The sequence below is a fragment of the Nesoenas mayeri genome, assembly GCF_963082525.1.
Source record: "Nesoenas mayeri genome assembly, chromosome: 7".
In the NCBI taxonomy this organism is placed as follows: domain Eukaryota; kingdom Metazoa; phylum Chordata; class Aves; order Columbiformes; family Columbidae; genus Nesoenas; species Nesoenas mayeri.
This window is the reverse complement of record NC_137551.1, coordinates 31,326,005-31,351,902: the sequence shown is the minus strand read 5'-3', so window position 1 is coordinate 31,351,902 and position 25,898 is coordinate 31,326,005. Positions and strand designations below refer to the sequence as shown.

The following is a 25,898-nucleotide window of genomic DNA, read 5'->3' as shown; positions in this document are numbered from 1 at the left end:
GGCTGGTTTCCTAGGTGGTGGGGTTTTTTTGTTACTTTAAGAACCAAAATCCCCTTTACTGAGTACAGGAGCAAAGCTTATGCTCCCAGTAGCACCGCAGGCAAGACACAGCGGCTGGGGCTCAGCCTGCCCCTCTTGCCAGGTCTTCCGACCTGGGACGAGGCGCCGGGAGAGCAATGGGGCTCTTGGGAGCCCTCCACCATCACACGGGCTCCACGATGCCCGCCGCCCCCCGGAGGAACCAGGAAAGATTCACGGCCGCCGGGCTGAGACCCCCCGACCCGCCCTGGCAACACTCACCCGGGCACAACTAGCTCCTCGTCCTGCTCGGCAGCACCGCCCCGGCCCGCCCATGTGCTCGCCCGGGCTCCGCGGCCCCGGCCCGCCCGCCCCCGCCGGGCTGCGGCTGCGAGGGGGCGGCCGCCGGGGGAGGAGCGGGGGGCCGCGGCTCCGGCCCCGCGGGGCAGCTCCGCGCTCCTCTGCTGTCCCACACGGCCCCCAGCCCCCGAGCCAGAGGGGTACGATGTTATCGACTGAAAAAGGAGGGCAAAAAAACAACAATCAGCGGCTTGAGTCGCGTTGTACCTTTTCCCTGCAAGACGCGGCGTTGCGCGGTGGGTTTGTGAGCAGCCTCATTCACACCTGGAGTTATAGCGTTCAGCTGCAACAGCCTCTCCTCATCATCACATCCTGCCGTTTGCAATCAGGATTTAGGGGAAAAAAACCCAAAACCCCTATGCGACATCTAAGAGTCACAGTGCTGTAACTGCTCATCCAATAGACCAAGTACAGCACATGTCAGCACCCCAGAACAGGCAGAAATAAAACCACAGACTGCAGGTTACCTTGCGCCACCAACAGCCATAAAGGAACTTACTTCATGAGACCGAAAGTGCCATATTCAAACCTGCTACACCTAGAGGAATAATTGACAGCCAATTTTTAAAACAATGTGGTTTTTTTTATTTTTACACCTGAAGATGTGCAACTGTAGAAGCAGAAAAGAACTCTACGAGTAAATGTTATTTGAAAAGCGTTAACTTCATGTATTTTGGAATTCTAAATAGCTGCATTTTTAAGAATAAACTGGAATTTAAGTTAGTAATAAAATTATTCCCCAACAGAAACTGTACTGAAGTACAGATCCCATTCCTAGATCAGCTTTCCTTATTCTGCTTTTCACTTCTCTCCAGCGGGACATGCGGTGCCCCCCGTGCTCACCCTGTGAACAGTCCTTACCCTTGAAAGCTGAGCAATGCAGAAACTCACAGCAAGAACGGGCACAAGATGAGCCGTGCCACAGGCGTGCAGCACCCAAACCTCGCTCAGGGTTGAGCTGTTCTCTTTCCTGCAAAGGTGTGACTCCGGGGAAAGGACAGGTCATCGGGCTAGATTCCACCCCACTACGCACTTGCCACCAAAAAGCAGCTTCCACAATAAAAGCCAAGGAGGAAAGCAACACCAGAGCAATAGATTTTAAATACACAGGCACTACAGGGTGGTCCAGCTCTGGGGAGAATATTGATTCCAAAAAACATTGTACTGCCTGGACCTGACAGGCTTCAGCAGCCTCCAGCACCTATTAAGTATTGGTAATTGCAGAAGAGTGAGCACTTTCAGTCAAAGAATGCTTTGCACATCTCTTCCCACACAAAATTAAACGCAATCCGTAACTTCGTAGTCTGTGCAGACAAAACACTCCTTGCATCTGCTTCACAGTATGTGAAGTTAGGAAGGGAACACAACACCAAGTGCTGAATAATAAATAAATACAATATTTCAGCCAAACCCGGTCAAAGTACACTCTAGTTCCCACAATAGTGATTCATAAATCAAAACGATCTTTTAAGGATTAAAAAACCCTGTTGGTTTTCAGTGTTAGATAATTTTTGTTATATCTATACTACTTCCCCTTCAGAAGTGCTACGTTATTCTAGAGTTCCAGTTCACTTTTTTAATTATCTCTTCTCCAGAGAAGAATTAAGATTATTTTATTTACCAGGAGCATTGATCTTAAAGTTTGTTTCATATAATACCCTTTGCTCAGACACATGGAAATTTACTTCAAGTTAGATTCTATACTAGCATTTAGAATCATATAATCCATAGCTGATAGTTTATCAGTTCAAAGAACAGATTTCAATTACAGATTAAAAGTAGCAGAGAAAAACAAAACAAGAGGAACCCAGGGTTACATCAAGAAGTCCAAGAAGTTTTCACATCTCTTGCTTCATTTGTCTCTACATCAACATTTCATCTGAAATTAAGGAGTGAACTATGTTGCTGAAGCATGTGCAGTCTCTTCTCCTTTCCTTCCCATCTAGAGGGATTATTGCCAGATACCTTTGTGCTGCACCACATGTGCATCTCCCAGGGAAACACCAACCACAGCTTGCCAGGGGTTTTTGCCTGCGCAGAACAAGCCAAGATTCACTTTTCCTTTCTCCTGCTGATGAAGTGCAGACAAAGGGATTGCTTTTGACTACCGCAAAGTCACCTTCTGAAAAGCAATGACTAGTTGCCAGGAGAGATGGTATGTGGAAAAGCGAACATGGAAGTTGGGAGGACTAAAGCATCAGCAGGTTGTGTTGCATGTGGTCAAATGCTTGTGAAAGTCACATTTGTCCCAGGAAGTCAAAGGACCCTCAAGACACAATCCTGGTCCAGAATTCTGAAGACCCAGGTGCGTTTGTCTGTTGGCTGCTGCAAGAATACGATGCAACAAAAAATAAGAGACAAGAAAAAAAATCTGAGGCAATTTAAGTGTAATAAAACATTAAGGCAAACAAAAACATTTCACTTTCACAAGTTAAATCTCAAGATACTTCCAATTTGCACAAAGCCCAAACTTAAAATGTGTACTTTAAGTGGACAAAGAAGCTGACCCTGAAGTTTAAATAAGCAAATGTCTACTGTGCTCTATGAACAATAATTAGGCATCCCTGAGTAACATCGCCACTGGATTAGTCAGAAATGACAATCGGGTATCAACTACGTTTTAGAGAAATACTGAAAATCCATTAATTTGAGTCAGTATTTTTGTCATATTCCAGAAAGGGACTCTTCTATTATGATGTGAAAAAACTTGATGGGGTAGAAATCCTGACAACGCAGCTACAGGCAAACCAGCTGTAATACAGTTTACTTCAAAATGATATTCACAGACGCATATTACACAGCATGTTAGTTAATAAACATGTAAATGTTTATTAATTTTAGAGAGAACTACCTATATGCAGTTCAAGACAAGATTCAGCCTTTACTGATACTTAAACCAAATCTATGAAGAACAATCTTAATTCCTGGTCTAAAGTTGGACTCAAGTTGAAAGCAGACTAATCCAGGTCAGATACAGTTTTTCAAGTAAAAGCAAGGGTACCAAAGTTGAAGTAAACTTTACAATCATTTCAAATGTAAGTTTGTAGAACAGACTCACAATGCAACAGCCATCCTGTTAAGTTATGTGCATTCAACAGCAAAATGAAAGCAAAACAAACTTAGCAGCACATGGTGGTATAAAACAAAAACAGAACATAAATTTTAGCCTGCAGCTTTGAAATCCTTCAAGTTACATACATATTTCACAACAATCCAAGCATACAAATAAATACATGTACTTAAACAGCAGAATTTCTACAAAGCAACTGTTTTTTAAGCTGATGAATACACTTGCTCTTCCAAAAAAGGAACTGCAGCAACCTGGTATATGTAGAAATGAAACAGCACGTGTCAGAGACTTAGTGCTCCAAGAGACTTTTCATTTCAGCAAATCCATCTGGATTCCCATACTTGTTTAAAAGGAAGAGTAGGATCTGTTCATGCTTTTTAAGCTGTGGAATAAGCAGACAGAATTAGACATATACAATCCTTTTCTTTTTTAATTGCTGATTTCATATTGGGGTAGATTCTAAACCTACAAGCTCAGCTAAATTCCATATTATTTCAATAAATACACAGTTCCTTGCTGTAAAATCTTCTGAAGGGGAAAAAGCCAGCACAATTGTAGCTGACTTCCCCATGCTCCCTACCCTCCCCTCTCTTTTTTTCCTGAAGCAGCAGCTTTCTCAAACCAAATTGATGAAATATTCTGATTAGGACTGAGATCAGGATCTTATATTTGGTTATTCACACATGTCTATTTCCTGGTATTTTCAGGTATATTGCAATCTTCTGTCTTCTCTTTGTCTGCCATGAGACAGTGAACCAAACTTACCCAAGTCAGGAAGAATAACAGGAAACAGATAGTGACCAAACTGAAGTTAGAAAAGACATAAGGTAGGTCAAGCTGTAAAATCAAAGAGAGAGGGAGGGGAAGGGAAAAGAAGGTTCAACAGCCCACAGTGGGACAGATGAATCAATTACACTGAGGGACAGCACAGTTTTCCTGCCTTTCTGCCACTAACTCCTAGTAACTACACCTACCCTGAAGCACCCAAGGTCTAAACGACCTTGAACAGAAATGCTCTTTTCCTACCTCCAAAATAGCACAGTGCCCGTTTTTGGAGAGGAGTCGGTCTGAACCACCCTTGAAAGGTGTTTCTGTCTTTAAAATTAAAAATTTTGCTCATTGTTCTGACAAAGACCCTCACTTTGAGAAAGGCTGATGCATCTTTTCTAGTATACTTTAAGTTACTTTTAGTAAAGTTCTAACTTTTCATAAATAGTCTAAGTAAAAATAAATTAGAAAACTTAAAACCAGAAAGCTTTCAAAAATTACAGGAATATGCCATATCTGTAAGTGACTTTTTTTTTTTTTTCAAAAGAAAAATCCCAAACTTTCAAGTGGCAAACATTTACAAATTCCAGCGTTCTACTGAACTCAATGTCAGCCCTTGCTCTGTGACTGAAACCATGGCACATATTAATATTAATCTCTGCTACTCAAAATGCATATTGATAAGGATCTCCTTACATGTGCAGCTATGTGCCAAGCTGTATCCACAGCAAAGCACAGCCATATTACTGACAAAAAATCCAGCTGCCCTTTCTCCAAATTACACACAATGCAAAACATCACAACTACCTTCATATAACAAGCAACGGTAACAATCCTGAGCCTGCATACACAGGCTAATGAAGTTTCAGGGTGCTCTAATTATTACCACATATAAAACAAACTGAGAAGCACTGGGATATTCACTTTGCATATCTTCAATGTTTCAGTTAGCTACCATCTCCCTACTCCATTTGCTTCCCACAAAGTGTTTCTTTTAAATTCTGAAAATAAAAATTTCGCATAGTGCTTTGACTGAATCTTACTTGCATTTTTAATTCTGTGCAGCAGCATTTGGTCTCACCTCCATCACCTACAATAAATAAAGCAAGTGAATGAGTAAAATACACACAGCCACTGCTTCCCTAATTAAAGAAGTGATGTGTGGAATTCTTTAAGATTTTTGGAAGGAAAGTCACTTAGGCATGCCACATGCCCATACGTCTTCAAATTAATTTTACATTAAGAAGTAATTAAGTGAAAGTAAGTACCTTGATGTTCAGTACTGAAGTTTTCAGCCCTGCAGGATTTGGCCAAACCTTCCATTACCAGTTCGTGAGCTACATTCAGACTACCATTTTCATTAAGTTTCTCCACTGTTACTGAATTGACATTTCTGTTAATCCCTTTCACTGTAATTGTGACATATTGATTCAATAACATTTCTTTTAACTTGTCCAATAACAATGGAGACCACTCAGCTTTCTCTATTCCTGCAAAAAAATAGAGTACAATCAAGTTTGTTCTATAAATAATTCCTTTATGATATGACCTGAACCTTACAAATAGTGCTATCACTGTTTTAGAAAATATTATTTTAAATTTTCCTAATATAAATAGCTTATTCTGCAGATAAATAATTAAAAACATACTTTCTAAAACAGCTTTTGCAGTAATAACTAGGACACAGCAGATCATCATGTTGTTTGTCAGTATTAAGAAATGAACACTCGTCAGGACAGATATAGATTTATAATGTTCAGGAAAACAACCAGTCAGGGTTTTTGGAGGGGTGTGGATCTTTGGTTTGTTGGTTCAGTATTTTTTGGTTTGGTTTTGGCTTTTTGGTGCATGTGTTTAGTTTTTTGGTTTTGTTTTTGTTTGTATGTTTGGGTTTTGGTTTTTGTTTGTGTGTTTTTTGTGTTTACCTGCAAGTGAACATGTAATTGTCTGAAAAGGCAGCTTTAAGTAGGATTCAGTGATGGGCAGCACCTTTGAAAAGGGTAAAATTTCTGTCTTCCCATAGTCTGCATATAGTACTTGCACTAGAGACTCAGAAACTTTTAGAACAAGAGCTCTGTACCAATGGCCATCACCTGAAAAGAATGGGATAAGAAGAATCACACGTGAAATACTATCTTACAAACACAGCTTATCCCAAGAACAAGAATCTGTATAGTTTTCCAGGATTTTTAAAAATATGCTGGTATATCCAAAAGGCTACTTGACAAGAAACAAGCCCCTAGAACAAGCAAATAGTTTCTGATTGCTATATTCATAAAGACTTAAGTGTTGCTTTCAGACTTCTGCTCAAATTATACAGATTTTTACTAAAATATTTTAAAACTAAAATGCTTTACGGCTGTCCGCAGACTATTTGTAGCTCCTTACCCTTGTTTTCCAATGCATATTCCCTCCCAAAATACAACCAAAATTAAAAAGTAATGCTGAAGAGCCAAAACCAACAAAAAAAGTGGAAGTTAAAGTGTCAAACACTTAAGCATATTCTTGTGGTCTGGCTAGTACTTCTGTTAATTCATCTATCCTGTTTTCTATGAGCTGTTGTCTAGCACCCAAATTCACTTTCAGTACTTCAACAGATCTGCAACAATCCGCATGCAGTCAACGTTTATGAGTCAATGCTACTTTATTTTTAAAATATTGCACCAATATAGCAGCAGAGTATCCCCTCTTATGAAAGACTAAGAAAATAAAGTAAGTTCCCTCACTGTTAAGAGTACTTTTAACTTGAACGGCAGTTCAGTCAGTGTGGGCAGCTTGCCAGGCTAACAAGGCAGAATGATCAGTTGTCACAGGCAGTGTCACCACTGCACGCTCACACAAAGCAACGCCACCACCACCCAGGCACCCCCAAACCAGAAGGAGGTCTGTATGGATGCAAGTGCACCATTGCTCTGCCATGAATTTCATGCCCCTGTGACTCAGGACAGCACAAATTTCAGCTTAAACTGTAATTAGCTGTTCTTTCTTCTTAAAGCTCAATAGATTTTGCAGGACACATCCTATTCCTTATTTTCTCTCCTGAAGTGTCACATGGTTTCTTTGCCCTAAAGATGCAGCCAAGCAGCCAAGCATCTTTGTAACAGAATTAAGAGATCTGTAAGTACTTTAAAGTCCTTTGTGTTTTTTTTTCCCTTTTCTAAAGCAAAAATGAAAGTCGCGTTTTACACTGGTCAAGGAAACGTAAGAACGAACAATCGCCTCACCTGAAAACAGGGCACAACAGGCTTCTCCCAGCTGTGGTCTGAAGGGCTTGGTCTTATGAGACTGGCAATAGCTTTCTATTTCAACCAACTGCTGATGTAGCTTCTCTTGATCTACAGAAAAAAGACATTTGGTAACTAACCACATTTGGGTATCATGAAGAGCACACTTAAGCTCCCCTACTCCCACCTTTGTAATTTTTTTAATATTTTTCTACTCTCAGAGCTACATTTCCATGAAATTCAGTTCACTATAGCCATTCATTTTAATAACTAGTTTGCAACAGGACTTCTTATTGGTATTAAGAACAGTAAATACTTTTTCTTACCTTTAACTTGAACTGGTACAGCATAGAACAAGTCAGGGCTTACAACTTCGGTTACACAGACAGATACAGATTCACCTATAGCAAATTCAATTGACTTCCAGTGTCCACATGAGGTTTCTAATAGAAATAGTAAGAAAATTCAGTGTAGCACTTTCCTCCAAGCACATTAGTATTTTAAGTTACTATTACAGAGTATCTTTCTAATTTTACAGACAACTGCACGTCTTTACTTCAAGAAGGGGAAACCATAAAAAGGCTCCGAAAAATAAGATGTTGGAAAGTAAATGTGAGAAGTTCAAGTCATAGCAGATTTCTAACTCTACTATCAAATACTCAAATAAAATTCATTTAAAACAAACCCAGTGATTTTTATCCGTCTCTTCTTGTCTATAATGCCACCTGCAGGGCAGCTTGTGTTTAACTCTAAAAGCTGACAACATAATCAGAACTATGCAAGTTTATTAATGTGAACTATAGTTAAACAGCAAGATCACAATTACAGACCGGAATAGTGAAAATTCTTGTTCAATCTGAAAGTTAACATTCATTTAATTACCTTTTTTGTCAACAGACGTGTTTGGAAAGTTATTTGTATCTTCTAGAACTTCCTTCACAGCCAATTTTTCAGAGGTTAATATCTCATTGATCACTTTTGGATGACCTGTGGAATTGTCAATAAGCTCGACACCTGCGCCATTGCTGGAAAGGGAGGTTACTCTGGCTTGAAGCTTTACCCCTGCAGTGTACATGTGAAATCTTGCTGTGGCTTCTGGAACCCATTTGCTGTCAGCCGGCTTTATACCTAGGAAGTAGGAGAACTGCTCGAAACATCTCCATTAAGTAACTGTCTTCAGCATTATATTTTCCTTTAAAAAAAGCTTTTTAAAAAAAAAAAAATTAAAGCACTACTTGAAATACCAAAGCTACTTTTACTACCTCAGTGATACACATTGTACTTCATCCCGTTCACTTGTGTCCCTTTTCCTCCTTTCTTCTAAAAGAACACATTTGCTCAAGACTCCCAAGGCTTTTTTTCTGCATTATTCTACCAAGTAAATCCTTGTGCCTTAGCAAGAACAACACTGTTGAGGCTGTTTATTAATTAGTTTAATATAACCTTTTTAATCAAAGGAGCAGAAAAAAAATGTTTTAAAAAAGACAACACAAACCATGGTAGAAGACACCTTGACAAAATGTGGTTTTGAGCTTTTTGCTTTTGCCCCAGTTTTTATTTTTAAAACAAGCAGACTACATTAGAAAGAATAATTCTGTAGAATTTTGAGTGATTTGGTGTGGAAAATGAAGGGGAAGAGAACTGGCAGAAAACTAAGAAACAGCAGTATGGTGTCCAGCTCTGCAGGAATCAAATGAAACACCCCTACAGAGACAGGACAACTTGCTTCATAGAAACAGACGAGCTCCTTTGCCTGCAAAACTTTCAAGAAATAATTAAGTTGCACAAAAGCACATTTACTCCTAGCAAGATGGCAACAAAAAGCTAGTAAGCACTACAGATGAAGCAGAACTAAACAGCAAGTTCCCTTTGACTGGCAAATCCATAAGCAACGTGGACGCATCCCTATGCAATTTACTCTAGGTGAACCTGCTTCAGGAGGTGGGTCGGACTAGATCTCCAACCCCAACCATTCTGTGATTCTGTAACCTCCATGCATGTGGTTCCACAAGCAGAGTCAGGAGCTCAAGGAAGAGCCACCATTTTTCTGTCAAATGCAAGTCTGCTTTGTCACAAGGCCAAAATAACAGCTCCCACAATTTCCAAAGGCTGGAAGCAACACTGTCATTATTATAAAAACAAAACAACAAAATGCAAACCAGTGTTCTGTGAAGTACACCCTGTCATCACCTCCTTCCCCCACAGTGGCAAGTATCTAAATGCAAAAGGTCTTATAAGAGAAAGAATCCATATGAAGATCCACCTGAGAGCCAGCATTTAATTCCTTGAAACGGAAGTTTTAGGAATGAGGATGAGATCTGCCGTATTTTATCCAATGGTACTTCCTCAACGTTTCCATAGTCCACAAAACATACTTTAACAGTTCCATCTGAAGTAACGTTTTGCACCAAAGCACGGTACCAGTTGCCATCAGCTAATTAAAGAAAAAATAATTACTTCACACATTTAGTAAGTTTACCAGCATTTATTTTTTAGTAAATAAATCCAATTCTTTGCTACCTTCTGCCAAGGCAAATTATCAGCTATCTTTTTTTTTTCTTTATGTTCACATATGTTCACTGTAAAAACAATACAATATTTTGATCTGTTACTTACTGGGGAAAAACGCACAGCAAGGTTCTCCATTCTCAGGCTTAAAATTATTCGGTGGTGTTTTCTGACAGTATTCAGACAATGATTTGTTAAGGGAGCTTAGAGCACGTAACTCTGAAAATTATGAAGAAAGAAAGAAAAGGACCAGATCAACAAAATAATCTGACCTGAACTTTATCAATACTGTTCACTTTTAAAAGATTTTATGTGAGTTTTCTGTGAATTTCAGAATTCAAGTAAATAAAACACCTGTTGACACTGAGTTAGCTATTTAATTTACTAGACAGTGTTATTAGCAGGAAGAGGTGAGACAGCTGATACTTACTGACAAATTAGTTCAGTACCACAGCAAAATGACCAGTAATTCTTCCCACTAATCTAACAAGCAGCCTTCACTCCAAAATATAAAGTGTATTTTATAGCCATGACAGATCATGGGATCTCACCCTGCTTACTTGTTTGTTTTTAAATATCAAGTCCTTTAGGCTTTTCTATAAAAGGACTTTTAGAGAGGAATTCAATCATGTTTTACAGGTGATAAGCCATGAAGAATCTATACTATCCTTAGACAAGTCAAGGAATAAACTTCCCTCATTTTTTAAGATCTGCCCTATATTTTTAATCTGAATGCATTTAGCTTCCACTTCCAGCCACTGAATTTCACCATGTTCATTTTCTAGTAAGTTAAAAAGGCAGCAGCTATCAGAAGTCTTTACACATGCAGCAGAGGAACATGATTATTTTCCTGAGTTTATTGAGGGGAAGTCAAGTTTCAAAAGCTTTGTTTTCTCATTTTCATGTAATTTTATCTCTTTTGGATCTTTGTAAGTTTTTATATGGTAGCTCTTTACACTTTTCTCTACATTCTTAGATTAAGTTTTATTCAACTGGTTACCTTCAACATTTTCAGATCTCAGTCTCAGAGTCACTACATACCATGATCCAATTCCATCATTCCACTTGTGTTCTTAGATACAAAAACTCAGAGATAAGCCTTGGCACTCCAAGCTCACTTGAAACAGTAACGCATTACAACTATAATAAATGTCAAATCAGGAAGCAAAGGAACTTGCAGAAAGGAAAAAGCTGAATAAACTTACCACTCTTATCTGAAATCTGACAGTAGAACTCTCCAGGACTGTACAGCGTACACACTACAACATCTACTGTTTGTTTAAGAGTTAATTTACTCCACTTGCAAATTCTTTTGTTTGTTGTGTCCTCTAGAGAGGAAAGAACAGGCAAACAGCTGTCAGTGAGAGTACTGGAAATGGTCTAAGGAGGAGAAGCAACACAAAGATCAATAGAAAGACTGGTTGCAGAAATTTGCACTGTATATTATAAACTTCTTTCAGATGTTAGAGTATTATTTTTCCAATTAGTTCTCTAAACCAAAAAATACACTGTTTCTTCATTTTTGGCAAGTTATCTAAGACCTACTGTTACAGCATGCTGGATCCAGCAGTTGCAGATTTAATCACTAAGTTTAAGTAAAACAAACAAGATAATGAAAATGTATTTTGCAAGTCAGAGAAATGTATCTGTTGAAATTCCAGTATAAAAGCAGAAGTTTTAAAACACGTGAGACAAAAGTTGATAATCTGTTTAGAACCTCTATACAAAAGCTCCCACTCCATGCAAGGAATTAAAAAGAGTTGAGAAGCAACCAAGAAACTTAAGTAGTACAAAACAGGTCCGGGATGATGGCCATAGACCAAAATGTGTTTGGATACAACCATGAAAGTTACTGTTAATTTGAATTTTATATAGGATTCCTTATCCTTATGAACAAATATAAAGAATAACCATGTCCTGGCCATGAGCCATCTAGTGAGGAAGATCAAAATTAAGGTATTTGGACAGAGCCTTGACAAGAAGACTTCCCCCAGTTTTCAGTACAAATGGATTAGGGGAAAACAGTTTTACCAGACACAGGATAGAAAAGAGGGGCTTAACATGCTTCATATGAGAGAAGCTAGGAATCTCCCCACAACACAGAGAAATCTGACACAGAATTTGCGAATCTCTCGAATTGAATCTTTGGTCACTAAATGCAAAGGTCCTAGAAAATTTGTTTGATTGCAGTAGCCTTTACAGCTTCAAGATTATAACCAAATGGCCTTTTTTGTGTGAGGGCTTAGGTGTAAAACATAAAACAATGAGGATGAATTACTACTTGAGCTAAAAGACAAGGGCACAAGAACAAGCAGGTACCAACTAGTTGTATCCTGCTTTGCCTGGAAATTGTAACACTTCTAACCAGAGAAACTGAAATATTAGTATGGTCTTCCAAAAATTGCAACTTTGTTGTTATGTATGCATACACATATATATACATACACACACACAAACACACAATTTCCTCATGGCAAAGTTGCCACGGCTGAACTTCAGACCTGCAAAGATTAGAATTCATGAGCCAGACTGGAAAGTTCTTACCAGTTAAGAACTTGCATTCTGTGTACCCACTCCAGTAGAGGTAAATAACGCCAATTCAGCAGGACATGCTCGTACTCACTGTTTGCTTTCTTAACATCACTCATTCCGATTGTTGGCAAGGCCACCCTTGGTTCCTCAGCTTCACAGCCTTTCTCTATGAGACACCTTGATAGATTTATTACTGGAGTAACTGATGCATTTACAAGCTCCACCACACATCTAGAACTGTCTTTATCCACTACTTTTACTGTGAACACTTTGTCTTTCACCAGTTGATTCATAAAAGAAATAAGTTTTGAGGTCCAGGTTCCTAATGATGGCTTTACACCTAAAAGGGTCAGATAGTATGGAAAGGTTCTCAGGACAGTCCAAGTCTCAACAATATGTGGAAAAGTACAGTAACACTGCTTACAACAGAAGATTAAGCAGCAGCACTACAAACGTTCATAGTCTAAATAATTGGGTTTGGAATCTTGTTACAAGCATGAGGAATGGGGACGAGTTACTTTTGTAGTACTTGGATTTAATAAATAATGGTCTACTAGTAGTTTCACTAGATTTGCCCCAAGGGAGTGGGACAGATACAGTTCTGAATTTCAAGATAAAAAAATAAAATTTTACTGCAGTGTTAGAACCACAACAGATTTAAGAATTCCACATCTCAGTAGATGACTGAATTTTGCTTAGGAAGAAAAAAAAAAAGCACATGCAAAACCTAAACAGGTGTGTTAATATATACGTTTTCCAAACATACAACTGCAGGTCACCAGGTACTTTAGGAAAGATTTGTCATGTTTTGTAGATACGGCCCAACAAACAAGAAACCTGGAAATTCTGGAAATAATGCCTACTGTTATCGCCATCCTCCCCACATTTCAGGATAAGATACTAAAGGTGTGATCATTATCTAACTCCACTTATATTGCCCCTATGCAGTTTAAAACAGCTTATCATTTCATACCTGCCAAGGCACATCTTATGGCTTGAGCTGGCAAGCCCATTAATCTTGGAATTATAGGACGAAGTCTAGTCACAGGAAGAACTTCGGAATTGCCATAATCTATATAGCTCACCAAAACAGAATCTTCAGAAATATATTCTGTAACTGCAGCACGATACCAAAGATTGTCTTCTAGAAAGGAAGATACAGATATTCATTGTACTGCTTTTAACTTCTGAGAATAGAATGATATTTTTGGTTAGACCAATATAGAAATACAATGTAAATCTCAGACACCACCAGCATTACAGTTCACGCAAACCTTTAAAAAATCCTTATGAATGCAACATCTACTGCCATCACCTCTTGCATGAGTTGCACATTGCAAACTCATTCTTTCTGTAAAGAACCTCCGCCTCACAAATACATACTGCAACAAAAAATTGACACTATGTGCATGTAGTGCTTAAGCTCAATACATTTAAACAAACAGCAAACAGTATTTCAGCTGACCACAATGACATGCAATTCAAAGGCCACACAACAGATCTAGTAATTTAAGTATTTTAATTCAATTAAAATATTTGAGAAATAGAAATACAGGCTTACTCAAGTTTACCAAGACATCTGAGGTACTGAGCTGACAGCTCTCCCTAGCCAGGCGCTTGAAACTGGTGCTCATTCAAATGCCAAGACAGCTTATTGACAGTACCAGCTTCTTCTGAATGTGCCAAAAAGCATTTATTTCAGCTTATCTGTCCAGTCCCACAGTTAATTTATTCAAAGCAGCAAAACCACAGGAGATTGAAAGAAATAAATGACTGGGAATGTTTTCTCAATCACAAAGAAATTATTGCAGCAACATTTTTGACCAGAAAAAAGGCATATGAGGGGTTTTTTTATTGTTAAAAGTTGGATGAAATAGAGAAAGATCTGTGAGAGAAAGAGATTAGTCTTCATCCTACTGCATTCAGGCAAACATGACTTCAGACTCACAGACAAAAGGTATTTCCTTCATACAGGCTTACCAATTCCTAGCGTAAAATACTGTTTTATGCAGCATAGTAGTCTGTGTTTGGGCAAGATTTAATATTTCATGAGACTTGTAGAAACTTGACATCAGGGATAAGCGTCAGGTGGAGACTAAGTTATGAACATACAAATCAGGACTACGAGGTCTTGGCTAAATAACATTTTGAGAAGAAGTCTATCAGCATCATTACATATAAACCCATTTCTTCTGTCCCTTTTTTGGGGTCTAAAATTTCAAGTGTATTTTTATTTCCAGCCACATGAACTAGTGTTCATATCTATCTATATAAATACAAAATTTCTTCATGATTTCTTAAAAAGCTCCTTTATACAAAAACAAACCCAGTGTTAAAGAGTTTGCTAAATGAAGTGACCACGTTATGGTATTTTTTTAAACTAGTATTTTATAGATGTCATCATTAGCTATTAATACTTATTTTTAAAAATCACTACCAAATGTTACCAACAGCTAAAACCAGACATGAATAAAATAAACTCTATATTAAACATTTCTAAACATAAGTATTAAAAAAACCAAGCCAGTTTATAAAGTTACATAAATTAACAGCCATATTTTCACTCCATTTTTACCTGTGAACTGGGCACAGCACACATTTCCAGCAGCAGGATGGAAAGCTGAACTACTGGGAAATTTGCCACAATGTTCATTGAGAGATACTTGAAGCTCAGCAAGTTGACCTGATGTTAAAACACATAGGTTTTGAAACATACACCATCATTTTATTATTACAAAAGCACAAAAATCTTAAGTTCAAAGCTCGGAAGAACATCTTGTAGTATAATGGACATTATTTCAAATAATGTTTAACATAATACCAAAATAGCAATGAAACTAGGACTCTTCAATCAGTAAGACTGAAGAGAGTCCTCACTGGAGTCTAAGGAATCCCAGTGGAGAAGAGGACAGGGATAACCAGTCACAGACTTATTTAACACAGGAACAACTGAAGCCAGCAGGAACTGAAACCAAGCTAGTGAAGGAATGCTGGAAAGAAACCAAGGAAGACAGCTCTTCAAACAACAGGCAGGTGTCGACTGTCACTTCCTGCCGAAGGACACACTACGCTATGAATTTAAAGGCTGCACAAGTACACAGAAGAGAAATCTACTGTAGGAGATTCAACAGATCACATCCAGCTGCCAAAGCCTTTTTAGCCCCCAAAATACCACTGGCTTAGGCAGCGCTGTGAGGACACATCCCACAAACTTACTCTGCTCTTCCTCCTCCCAAACATCTGTTTATTGCCACTGTTGGAGATGCACCAGAAGTCCCTGCAGCCTGGCACTCTGGCCCACTGTCATGTTACTTACAGTCTTCTGTTTTACTGTACCAGAACACACCGAAGCAGAGTTTGGGCACTATTAATCCAGCCTTCTCATACTCAGATATTCTCCCCATACTACGTAACAAAAAAGCTCTGTCCACACACCCAGCCTATGAGAAAATGTTTCCCTCCATGGTTAAAGCAACAAGGCATCAAAGGAATAAACATAGCAATTACAAAGTCACATTTCTGGAACAGGAGAGAGAACATATTTAACATTAAATATTCATGGTACAAACTGACTTCAGATTGCTAAAATCCATGCCACACCATCTTTCTACTCTGCGCTCCTCAAACCACCCAGAAATGATCACTTTACAGGTTAATGAGTGATATTAACAGTTAGAACTGCCCAAAACATCCTCTACACCACTATGGCTTGTAACCGACTGAGGCATGGCCGATTGCTACCAGGATTCATCATTTTGGGTCAAACTACAAGATAAGCAACAGCTCCCTCCAGCCCCTGCTGAAGAGAAAAATGCCAGACCAGGTTTCTTACATCCTGTTTTCAACACGTCACTTACGGGCATTGCGCATCTGCTGACAGAAGAAGTTTTCTGGATTTTCAATGCAGGAAACAACACCAGAGAATACATCTCCGATACATAAGGAGATACAATCGACAACTGAGTTAGCACAGTGAAGAAATTCTTCATCTTCAGGTATTTTTTCTCTGCTTCCCTTACAATGGTTTTCTGACACTGTACATATAAAAAATAAATTTTAAAAAAGAGGTTGCTGATCAAAAGCTGACTTTGAAATGTGCAACCTTACCAGCCAGGATTAAAACTGCACTAAATTAAATTAAAACATGCTAAAGCAGTTTTGTTTGTTTTTCTTATTCCTGACTCTTTGGACCTTGAAGTCTCCTGTTATATGAAATTAATGCTCATATAATCATCACTAAACAAGTACTTCAGACTATTACAAGCATATGTTCTACTGTCACTAGTGAACTGAGGGAAGCTCCACTAGCCAATATTTTAAATAGGAGGCAATGCCAGTGGGCAGCCAGAATACTTACTACTTTCAGAATATCATACAACATGAGAGCACTTAAAATTCCCCAAGTTTTTTCCGTCTCTTAGTAAGAAGTTTGATTTGCTTGCTTACCTCTCAGACAGTCTATTCCTTTTGCATTACCTCCTGGAGTCAAATAAGACCTCATTTCCAAAGGTACTTTATCTAGGCAGTCTCCTAAAATACAGATGTAAAAAAAGAAAACAATTTACCATGTAGGATAGTCATCATTTAGTTTTATTTCAGAACCACCTTCTGAGCCTGACCTATACCCCTATCACAAGGTGATGATGTTCTACTTATTTGTTGAGCACTTAATATACTTAGAATGCAAAGTAAAAGCAGTTTCAGAGTAACTCAGCTACTTGAGTTTTCTGAAGACGTTCACAACTCCAAGACTGTTTGACTAAATAAAATGAGCAAAGCAGTAACAACCAACATTTACTCGTACCCACTGAAGACTGTTGGCTGAAAAACTAATTGCAGCTTTTCACACAAGGATTCACAACTTGTGTCCTTATGAGTATGCGATGAGTTACCAAGATTTACAAAGGAATCTTGGGTTTCTTAGCTGTTACATATACCATTTCTGATATATGAAGCATTATTTCAAGCTTTAAATATAATTATTTTCAACTGAAAACCTGAATACAGATGTTTAAGTTGCTTATAAGGTCATGGAATAGATGCATGCAAGCTTTCATGAATGCAGCAACATTTTTGTGATCTTCTCTGCAAGAGGCCAACAAGCTATATTGCTTTGCCATTAGTGTGCTGTAAAGCAACCAAATGTGAAATATGCCCAGCACAACCCTCAAAGAGTTGAATTTACACAGGTCTAAGGTGAATCATCATGTTATAGATTGCAGGGACTATGACATGAAGATAAGCTTCCTGCACATCAGGGATTTTTGCAAGCCAAGAGGATCAACTATCAATCCCTTCAAAATTTCTGTGGGTTGCAAATCAATGAAAATATGCTCTTAGCACTGCATCATCCTTTCTCTGCAGACAGGAAAAACAAAACAAAACAACAAAACACCAACGAACAAACAAAATAGCCCTCCAAATCATGACAACAAGCACACAATCAAAGCCAGCACTCTCAGCCCAACTGAAGATCTAAATTCAGACTCCTCAGAGGTCAAAAGCTCTGCTCGCCTCTATCCACTGATGCTCGCTAAGTTAGAAATAGAAATGTGCTCAGAGTTCTCCAACTGGATGCAACAATATCTAGTGGTTGCACTTGGGATATTTGTTTAGTGAGCACATATGAAATAGAATAAAAGCTGCAAAATTCTGAGTGGAACTAGAAATTGATATGATCATTTTTAAAGAATTAAAAATGCATGAGATAAAAAGAACATTGTGGTCCCACATTATCATGCCCCTATTAAAATAGAAAAATAAACAAGATAATCCAGAAAACACTGAATTTGTTACAATTCTACTGGAAAAGTAACCCTACTAAAATTTAAGGTCAAACATATCAAGATATTTCAGATACAGGCATTTTAAAATGACCTCTACATAGAAGAATGAAATCAAAGTAAAACAACAACAACAACAAACAAACAAACAAACCCAAACCAAACCAAACCCCCCAAAACCAACCAACCAAAACACCCACAAAAAACAAACCAAACAATCAAGGGGCAGGTCGTGACAGTGACAAGAGGGAAGACCAATAAAGAAAAAACTCTCCTCTTTTTAAGGTACTGGGCAAGGGTAGAGGGGGAGGAAAGTGAACATGAAAGCCTTATCAACTATATTTTCCGCCCCCCCTCACACTACCAAGTACTTACCAGAATCTAGAAGAACATCTACAGCAAAACTCAACATCATTTCCTCCTTTAATATGTCAACAACAGTTACTGAACAGTGCTTTCCCATGAGCTGGGAAGAAAAGCTGGCAATGCCTTCATTCCATCCTTTTTCTTTTGGATCATATTTAGCAAAGGAACACTTAATGGCCTGAAAAGAATTATAATTAAAACAAGGATGGATAGGGGGTTGTTTGCCCTTTAGAAAAAGCAACTCAAGGCTCTCAAAAATATAATCTTGCATAGAAAAGTTAAAGCTGCTGTTGGAATTTGAAGCACTATCAATTCAATTAACTTCTTCATAAGAGTTAAGAATTAGGAAATTAAGTTCAAACTGTAAGCCACATTTCCTCTGATTCTCCGACTGTTTATGCTGGATTAGTAAATGAAGATCTCAGAAGGTGAACCTTAGTGCACTATAGCAGATTTTATGCATCACTTTCACTGAACACAAAATACTGCGATAATTGTTACAGAGACAGGAGTTAGACTCATTTCAGAACTATTCATTTAAAACACAGCTACTGTTAGGAAAACAGAACTCACACATGGAGGAAACAACAGGTCAATGTCTTTGTGCAGCGCTTTAATCCAGGAGAGTGGAATATTTTCTTCATTTCCATAATCAATATAGAATACTTGTGCTTTCTTTTGCAACATATCCACATCTTTTACCAGGGCTCTATTCCAGGTCTGTGTAGGAATAAATGATAATCTTGGTAAGAACACAACACGTGTTGCTTTACTTCATCAGATTTGTTTATCCAAGGCACTGACCAATTCTGAAGTGACAGAAATGAACACAACTCACCGTAGTGTTGACTGTTGTGAAGATAAAATTATACTCCTATGGATATTGGCTACCACACAGTAGATCAAGACTCTGCTAACAACACAGGAGAAAAACGGGACGAAATACAGAAAAGGGATAGGAAGGGAAACAGAAACTAGATGTGGCTATAGAAATGCCACCCAAGAAGTCAGGGAAGAAATGAAGAGTAGCTTCCTTAAATAAGCAGAGTCGTATTCCAAACTGATCTAATTACAGTAGTTTAAATTTGCTAAGAATACACACAGGCTACAAGCAACAGTAACGCAAAAAGCACCTACGGGGCTCAAGTACACAGACACATAGAAGTAAAGTTTCTAGAGGGGGAAAAATATAAAAATCAGTACTTTCAATTTGAGTTGCAGATGTTATTAAATGAGTTGCTACCACAATTCTACCCCAATAAACTGATCTCTAATTAGCAGCCTTCACTGGTAGAGACATGAAAGCAAAACATGCAAAACACAAAGAGCCCAACATAGAATGGTTATTTTATGGACAATGAGATGCTACCTGATCCGAAGAACACCTTGCAACGCAGACTTCCCCTTTGACAGCAAAATATTGCTCCTGAATAACCGTGTTAGCGTAACAATCTTGCAGTTTCACAGATAGTTTACTGATCTGGTCTAAAACTTTTGGAGAACTCATCTGTATATAAAATTCACTTGGACTCTTGAACTTTGTAACTGTACCCTAAAGAGAAAAGCCATAGATGACACACCAGAACAGCCTACAGTATATTATTCAGGACCACTATTCATTTCAATAAATGCACTTCAGCCTGTATCTGATTATGTTCTTTTGTTTTGAACCTAGCAGTAACTAATTGCAGGGAATAAAACCAGTGATGTTCACCTTCCCAGAAACAGTGTTCCTCACTTACTCCCCTTGCCTTCGCTTGCATTTACTCATCTTTATAAAAATAAAAGAATTTTACATGTGAGCAAAATGAGACAAAGAGCTGAGGTGACATGCAGCTTAACAAAGCTTCAAATGCAACCTAACAAAGCATTGTAGGATTCTTCCATAATAAAAGTACCTGTACTTCCATAGCTTTTTTGATCCCTAGAGTCTGGAGATCTGAAAGCATTATTTTCTTGCTGGGCTCTCTTGTCTTGATGGAATCCACAGATGTTGAATTACCCTAATTAAAACAGCTATAAGTTATGTTTAAACTGGAGTTGTTCAGCTGTAGATCCTTGCAGTAACAAATAAAAAATAACTTTTTATCATTTAAAGTGGCATGTTAAAAAGTGCTTTTGTTGACTTTCAATAAGATGTCTACAGATGTTGTATTACTCTTGAAAATAACTTAAAACATTATCACGGATATACCAAACAGACAATGCAAAACAACTGCTGAGGTCTCACACATTCACCTCCTCCTTTCACACCTATTTTACAGGATAATTCAGTCGTATTTCTTGCTTATGATACTCCCACATATAAGCAGAACTGAATTCCACCTGCTTCCTTGTAGTCTTAACACCACAGAGCAGATTCTAACTACTGCTTGAACTGTAGGCAGCCATTTGAAGTCTAAACATTTAGTGTGACCTGCCTAATGCATCAACACCCTAAAAACATTAGAAAAAATATCTTTTACACATTGTTAGGGAAAACATCTTACAGTTGGACCAACATACTGCAGCTAATGCACAGTGACTGAGATTATTGTTACAACTGCTAAATTAATTTACTTCCAAAGATCCTGCATTTTCCATAAAAACATATCTCACATTACAACAGCAAAACACATTTGATTGTTCAATATGCAATGTAAGCTTTCTTACGTCCAAGGACTTGTTCGAGATTCAGATGAATGAGGGAAAACCAAAACCTTCTATTATTTCAAAATAAATTTGCTAAAATTATTTATTCATCTTGTACAACTTCTTGGTCTAAAAGTCACTCACTATCAATTGATCAGTTTTACTAGAACACAGTCACAAGCATGGACAGCAGAAAGTTATCAGGATGAACTAACAGAAGTCCCATGACCCAAAATGAAGCTTCCTTTCTGAATTCCTTCAAAAATTTAAACAGATGAATGAGAAAGCGCAAAGAAGTGTATGACAAAGGAGTTTTCTTCCTAAAATATTTCTCTAGCAACATCACATATGTCTTGATTTTGGGAAAACTTTTCTGAAAAAGATTAAACAAAGCACAAGTTGTCTGCTGGTATTGCCAAGGGCTCTACAAGTAACATATTTTTAAATGTTTCTCCCAGTCACTTTTGATTGGAAGCACTGATCTTTCTACAAGGAGTAAATTATGATATCTGGAACTCATTCCTTTCCTGTACAGGTCAAATTAAGCATATTGCAATAAGCTCACAACAGATCCATTCAAGACAGTGAAAACCATATTCTATACCTTAAGACAAACTCCTGTCTCAGTTTTAGCAGGTGACATGCCTCCACTGTTATTATTTACACTGTAATCAAAGAAAAACATGTTAATTTTAAAGAATCAAAGACAGACAAGTAGGATTTGTAACCCCTACTTGCAAATAAAACAAAAAAGGCTGTGTTCATAGTATGTGGTTTTTGTCAACCCTTATTCTGCCTTTAGCAAAATGTAGAATGGCAAATATTAGTTCCCTGTCACGCAAAATCTGGTGTGTTTTTCCTCACGCCATCAACAACAACAACAAAAAATTAAATTTGATTCAAATGGAGAAGAAATCTCCTACAGTTGTTGTGGAGTTCTGCTAATGCTGTAATCCAAAGAAAGCCTCAAGAACTACAAAATCAAAAACAAACAAACAAACAGAAACGTTGCTATTTCAATTGAATACATAATGAATACCCAGATATATGTCAGATTATCCCTGATGCCACCCCTGTTCAGTTGCTGCAGTACAACTTATGGAAAAAAAAAAAAATCTCTTGTGAACTTTGATTACAAACACCTGGTTGCAGATTCACTGAACTGAGACTATCACTCCTTGCTAGAGATTGTCAGCTCAAATGCTCAGATCGCTCCCCTAAACTGTTCCAAAGCCAGCCAGTCATTTGTACTGTGTCATAACCTAACGGTGCTTACTTTAATCGAAACACATTAGGGACTGGGACTGATCTCTTGAGCATCTAAACTGGCACATCCAAAGCAATAATGAGCAGCTCGAGAACAGCCTGGCTGAGACAACTTCTTGTAATTGTAGCTGTGTTCAAAGAGAAAATATCTATGAAGTTCACTGAGGCTACAGTTGGATTCAAACGGTGCCTCTTTAGCGCCTGTTAAATGCAATCCATCGGGCGTTCTACTGCTGGAAAGCACAGTCTCATTTCTCCTCCCTTCACCACATCATCAGTGGCAATAACAAAGTCATGCAATTAAGCAATATGCTTACTGCATGCTCACACAGTTCTGACACAAGTACAAACATTGTTTTTGCCTTAAATCACGTTACAGAATGCCTTAAGAACTTCAACAATATCTTTCCAGTCACCCTTTTAAAGCAGCAGAGCTGAGTTTTCTGACAAGTATGAAACAATTTAGTACTAACCTAAGAACAAGCAACACTTTTTACTGTAACAGTGCCTTTACGGGGTCGTTAAAGTTGTATTAGGAGGGAAATTGTCCTTCTGTAAAGATTATTTGGCAGAACTTTTAACAAACTTACTTCTGTTTAACTGGCTCACATACAACACTATGTGCTCGCCAGTCTTTCTTCTGACAGTCTGCAGAGCAGTAGTATATTTGCTTGCACTGTGAACATCTGAGGGATCCTTAAAAAAAAGTGAGAGAAACACCTATATCAGAAGAGACAACAGCTGTTAAGATGCAGACTCCATGTATTACTTAATAACTGCTTTATAAGGTGGTTCCACTACAGTTCTAAGCACATAACAAATGGGTACTTGTCTTCACATGTAGCTATCAGACGTTACTGCCCCAGATGTCCCGAATTCCTTCTGTATTTAAGAAAGACAAAGAAAGCACCAAACATTTTTGATTAAGGAGATGCTCTCTTCTGTTTATCCGTTCCAAACCTCCAACTGTCTTCTGAACAGTCACTATATTTGCATGTGAGAGATAAAAATGCACATTCATTTTAAGACACTTCTAAGCAAACCTCCTTATCTGGTTTCACCAATAAATATACTACTGCATCACAGACTACAGGACAACCAGCACTTACCAAACAGACCACAATGATGGCAAGTCCTCGTCTGAGGGCGTGATACTAATGAATTAAAAAGACTTTTATCACAGGCAATAGAGAAAACATTTTCAGAGGAATATTTCAAGTTCTTTGGCTTCTCATGAATCAAATCAGAATGTGACACCTGTGGAATAAAAATTTTAGGTGATTCTTACCAGAAAGAAACTGCCCATTGTTTTGAAATATTCTAATGTACAAAAATATGACAGCCGTCCTGCCCTCATCCCAAAAAAGTCAAAATTTCAAAGTTCTAGAAAGAGCAATATAGGCTGGTCATTTCTGCTATCTAGAAATGCTCAGAATATTTGGGGCAATTATAAAGTGCAATAACTCACAGTATTTCCTTTATCAACTGCAGCTGTCAACAGCAAGTTCCCTCTAGTAGTTACACCTTCCGTGGAACTTCCTAGAAGCAGAAGTATTTGCAAAGGGATCTGATTAACAATGTTAATGCATGCCTGTGTTACGGAGCATTTGCAGGAAAATAAGAAAGCTGTTCTCTGTTCCTACTATTCTGCTACCACATTTGAGCAAACGGAGGTGCTAGGATCATGACACACTCTGGAAGTCACTTCTTATCGCTCTTGATATTACATTTATTCAAACCTATCACCAGTGGAATTATTAAAGCATCAGTTTCACTGCTCTGTGGTTATCACTCGATAGCAGTCCTAATGTCCTCCATCCATAAACTTATTTCAATTGTTCAGTAGGAAGAAAAAAAAAGTTTACATAATTTCCAATATCCAGAAATTCAGAAGCAGCAATTTTACAAGTTTTTTCAATAGTGTTAAACATGTGGTCTATCTTTATACTTATGCACAGTTTTGTCACATCAACAGGTGTTCAGAAACAAAATACTCTGAAACAAGAGATTTTCACTTTCCAATGGATACCTTATAAGCCTTGTGGTCTTTCCAGTAAGCTTATTATCAAACAACTCTTACAAGACAAAAATTCAGCTAAGTATGCATACTATTATACTAGGAACTATGTTTTTATAAGTGAGTGACTCATTTACCTACAAAAAAATTGGTTCAGTTGTATATTACACACGCCATTCTAAGCTTGTTCCAGTTCAGCAGGCTTATTAGCCCACATTTTTCACCAAGCCAACATAAAGCTTACATGGCCTTTTTCCCCCACCTGGAAGCAAGTTGATCTCGTAAACTTTGCCTAAACTAAAATTCTCCCCTAACATAAAATTTCATGAACACGCCAGTCTGAGGATGACTGCATACCAAGCTACCTCAGATCTCTCAGAATGAAGTCTGGGTTTTTTCCTTCCCCTCTCATTTGGAGTAAAAGGGAATATCCATCGGATATCACTGATGAAGGCAAGAAACATCACTAAAGGAACTCCAACTCCCACTGCACGGATCTGCACCAACTTCCCTAATGCTCCAACTAGCCTGTTTTTCAATCATTCAAGCCCACATGAATTTGGGTAATTAGGAGTTGGCTGTATGTATAAGCCATATTCATTCTTAAAATGTGTATCAGTAATCGAGCATATACACAATTATGGAAGAACAAAGTCAAGATACTTTTGTCAAGCTGTGGGCAAAGTCTCTCTTGCATTGCACTTGTGCTGCAGTTGAAACTTTCTGTACTATTTCTACACTTGGTAAAAAACACCCTGTATTGTTTGTTCATAAAATACTGATTTTTTTGACCGATATGCCAGAAATTCAGCATCAAAACAGAGCTTTTCAACAGGAAGTTGGCACCTGTGATTCTGCTGCTTTAACCTTCATCTACAACATTATTACCTTTGTTCTTTAAGTGAAGTGGTTCTGCCATCATGTAAATGTTCACATCAGAGTATGACGAAAGGAGGCTGTGTGATGAAACGTGGCTGTAGGCCAGGTAACTACAAAAGCATGAATTTAATGATTAATTCAGGCGGGCACACAAATTAAATATTGAAATATTTTTAAGTCACGTTCTCCAGTCATACTTAAGCATCAGTTTTGGAAGGTTAATTCTCTACTGTTTCTTTAATTCACACAGCAAAAAGTAGAATATTTCCTGCATGAAGAACTCAACAACAAACGCTCCAGACTAAAAATAAGCAACAAAAAGCCGTTCATGAGAAGAGAGCACAGAGGAGCAGCTGTCACAACCTGCATGTCAAGCTTGCTGGGCTCACGGGCGACCTGTCTCTCTGAAGAACTTACTCTGTTTGGGCTAAACCGTCCCTGTGCTGACGGATGAGCTGCTCCCATGGGCTCCTCAT

At 38.1% G+C, this 25,898-nt stretch overlaps 1 protein-coding gene across 1 annotated transcript; it reads right to left on the bottom strand.

The window, feature by feature from the left end:
* Positions 1 to 296: 296 nt before the first annotated feature.
* TDRD1 (tudor domain containing 1) lies at positions 297 to 25,898 on the bottom strand (the record flags this gene model as incomplete). The annotated part of the gene is given in 27 exon segments (XM_080348251.1): positions 297 to 533; positions 4,475 to 4,543; positions 5,543 to 5,706; positions 6,142 to 6,309; positions 7,441 to 7,551; positions 7,767 to 7,883; positions 8,323 to 8,568; positions 9,704 to 9,874; positions 10,057 to 10,167; positions 11,154 to 11,276; positions 12,572 to 12,820; positions 13,454 to 13,624; positions 15,056 to 15,163; positions 16,338 to 16,514; positions 16,927 to 17,010; positions 18,639 to 18,731; positions 18,734 to 18,764; positions 18,796 to 18,807; positions 19,203 to 19,349; positions 19,999 to 20,181; positions 20,528 to 20,632; positions 21,865 to 21,925; positions 23,117 to 23,222; positions 23,636 to 23,783; positions 23,995 to 24,065; positions 25,432 to 25,532; positions 25,840 to 25,898. Coding segments are annotated over 27 exon segments (3,423 nt in total).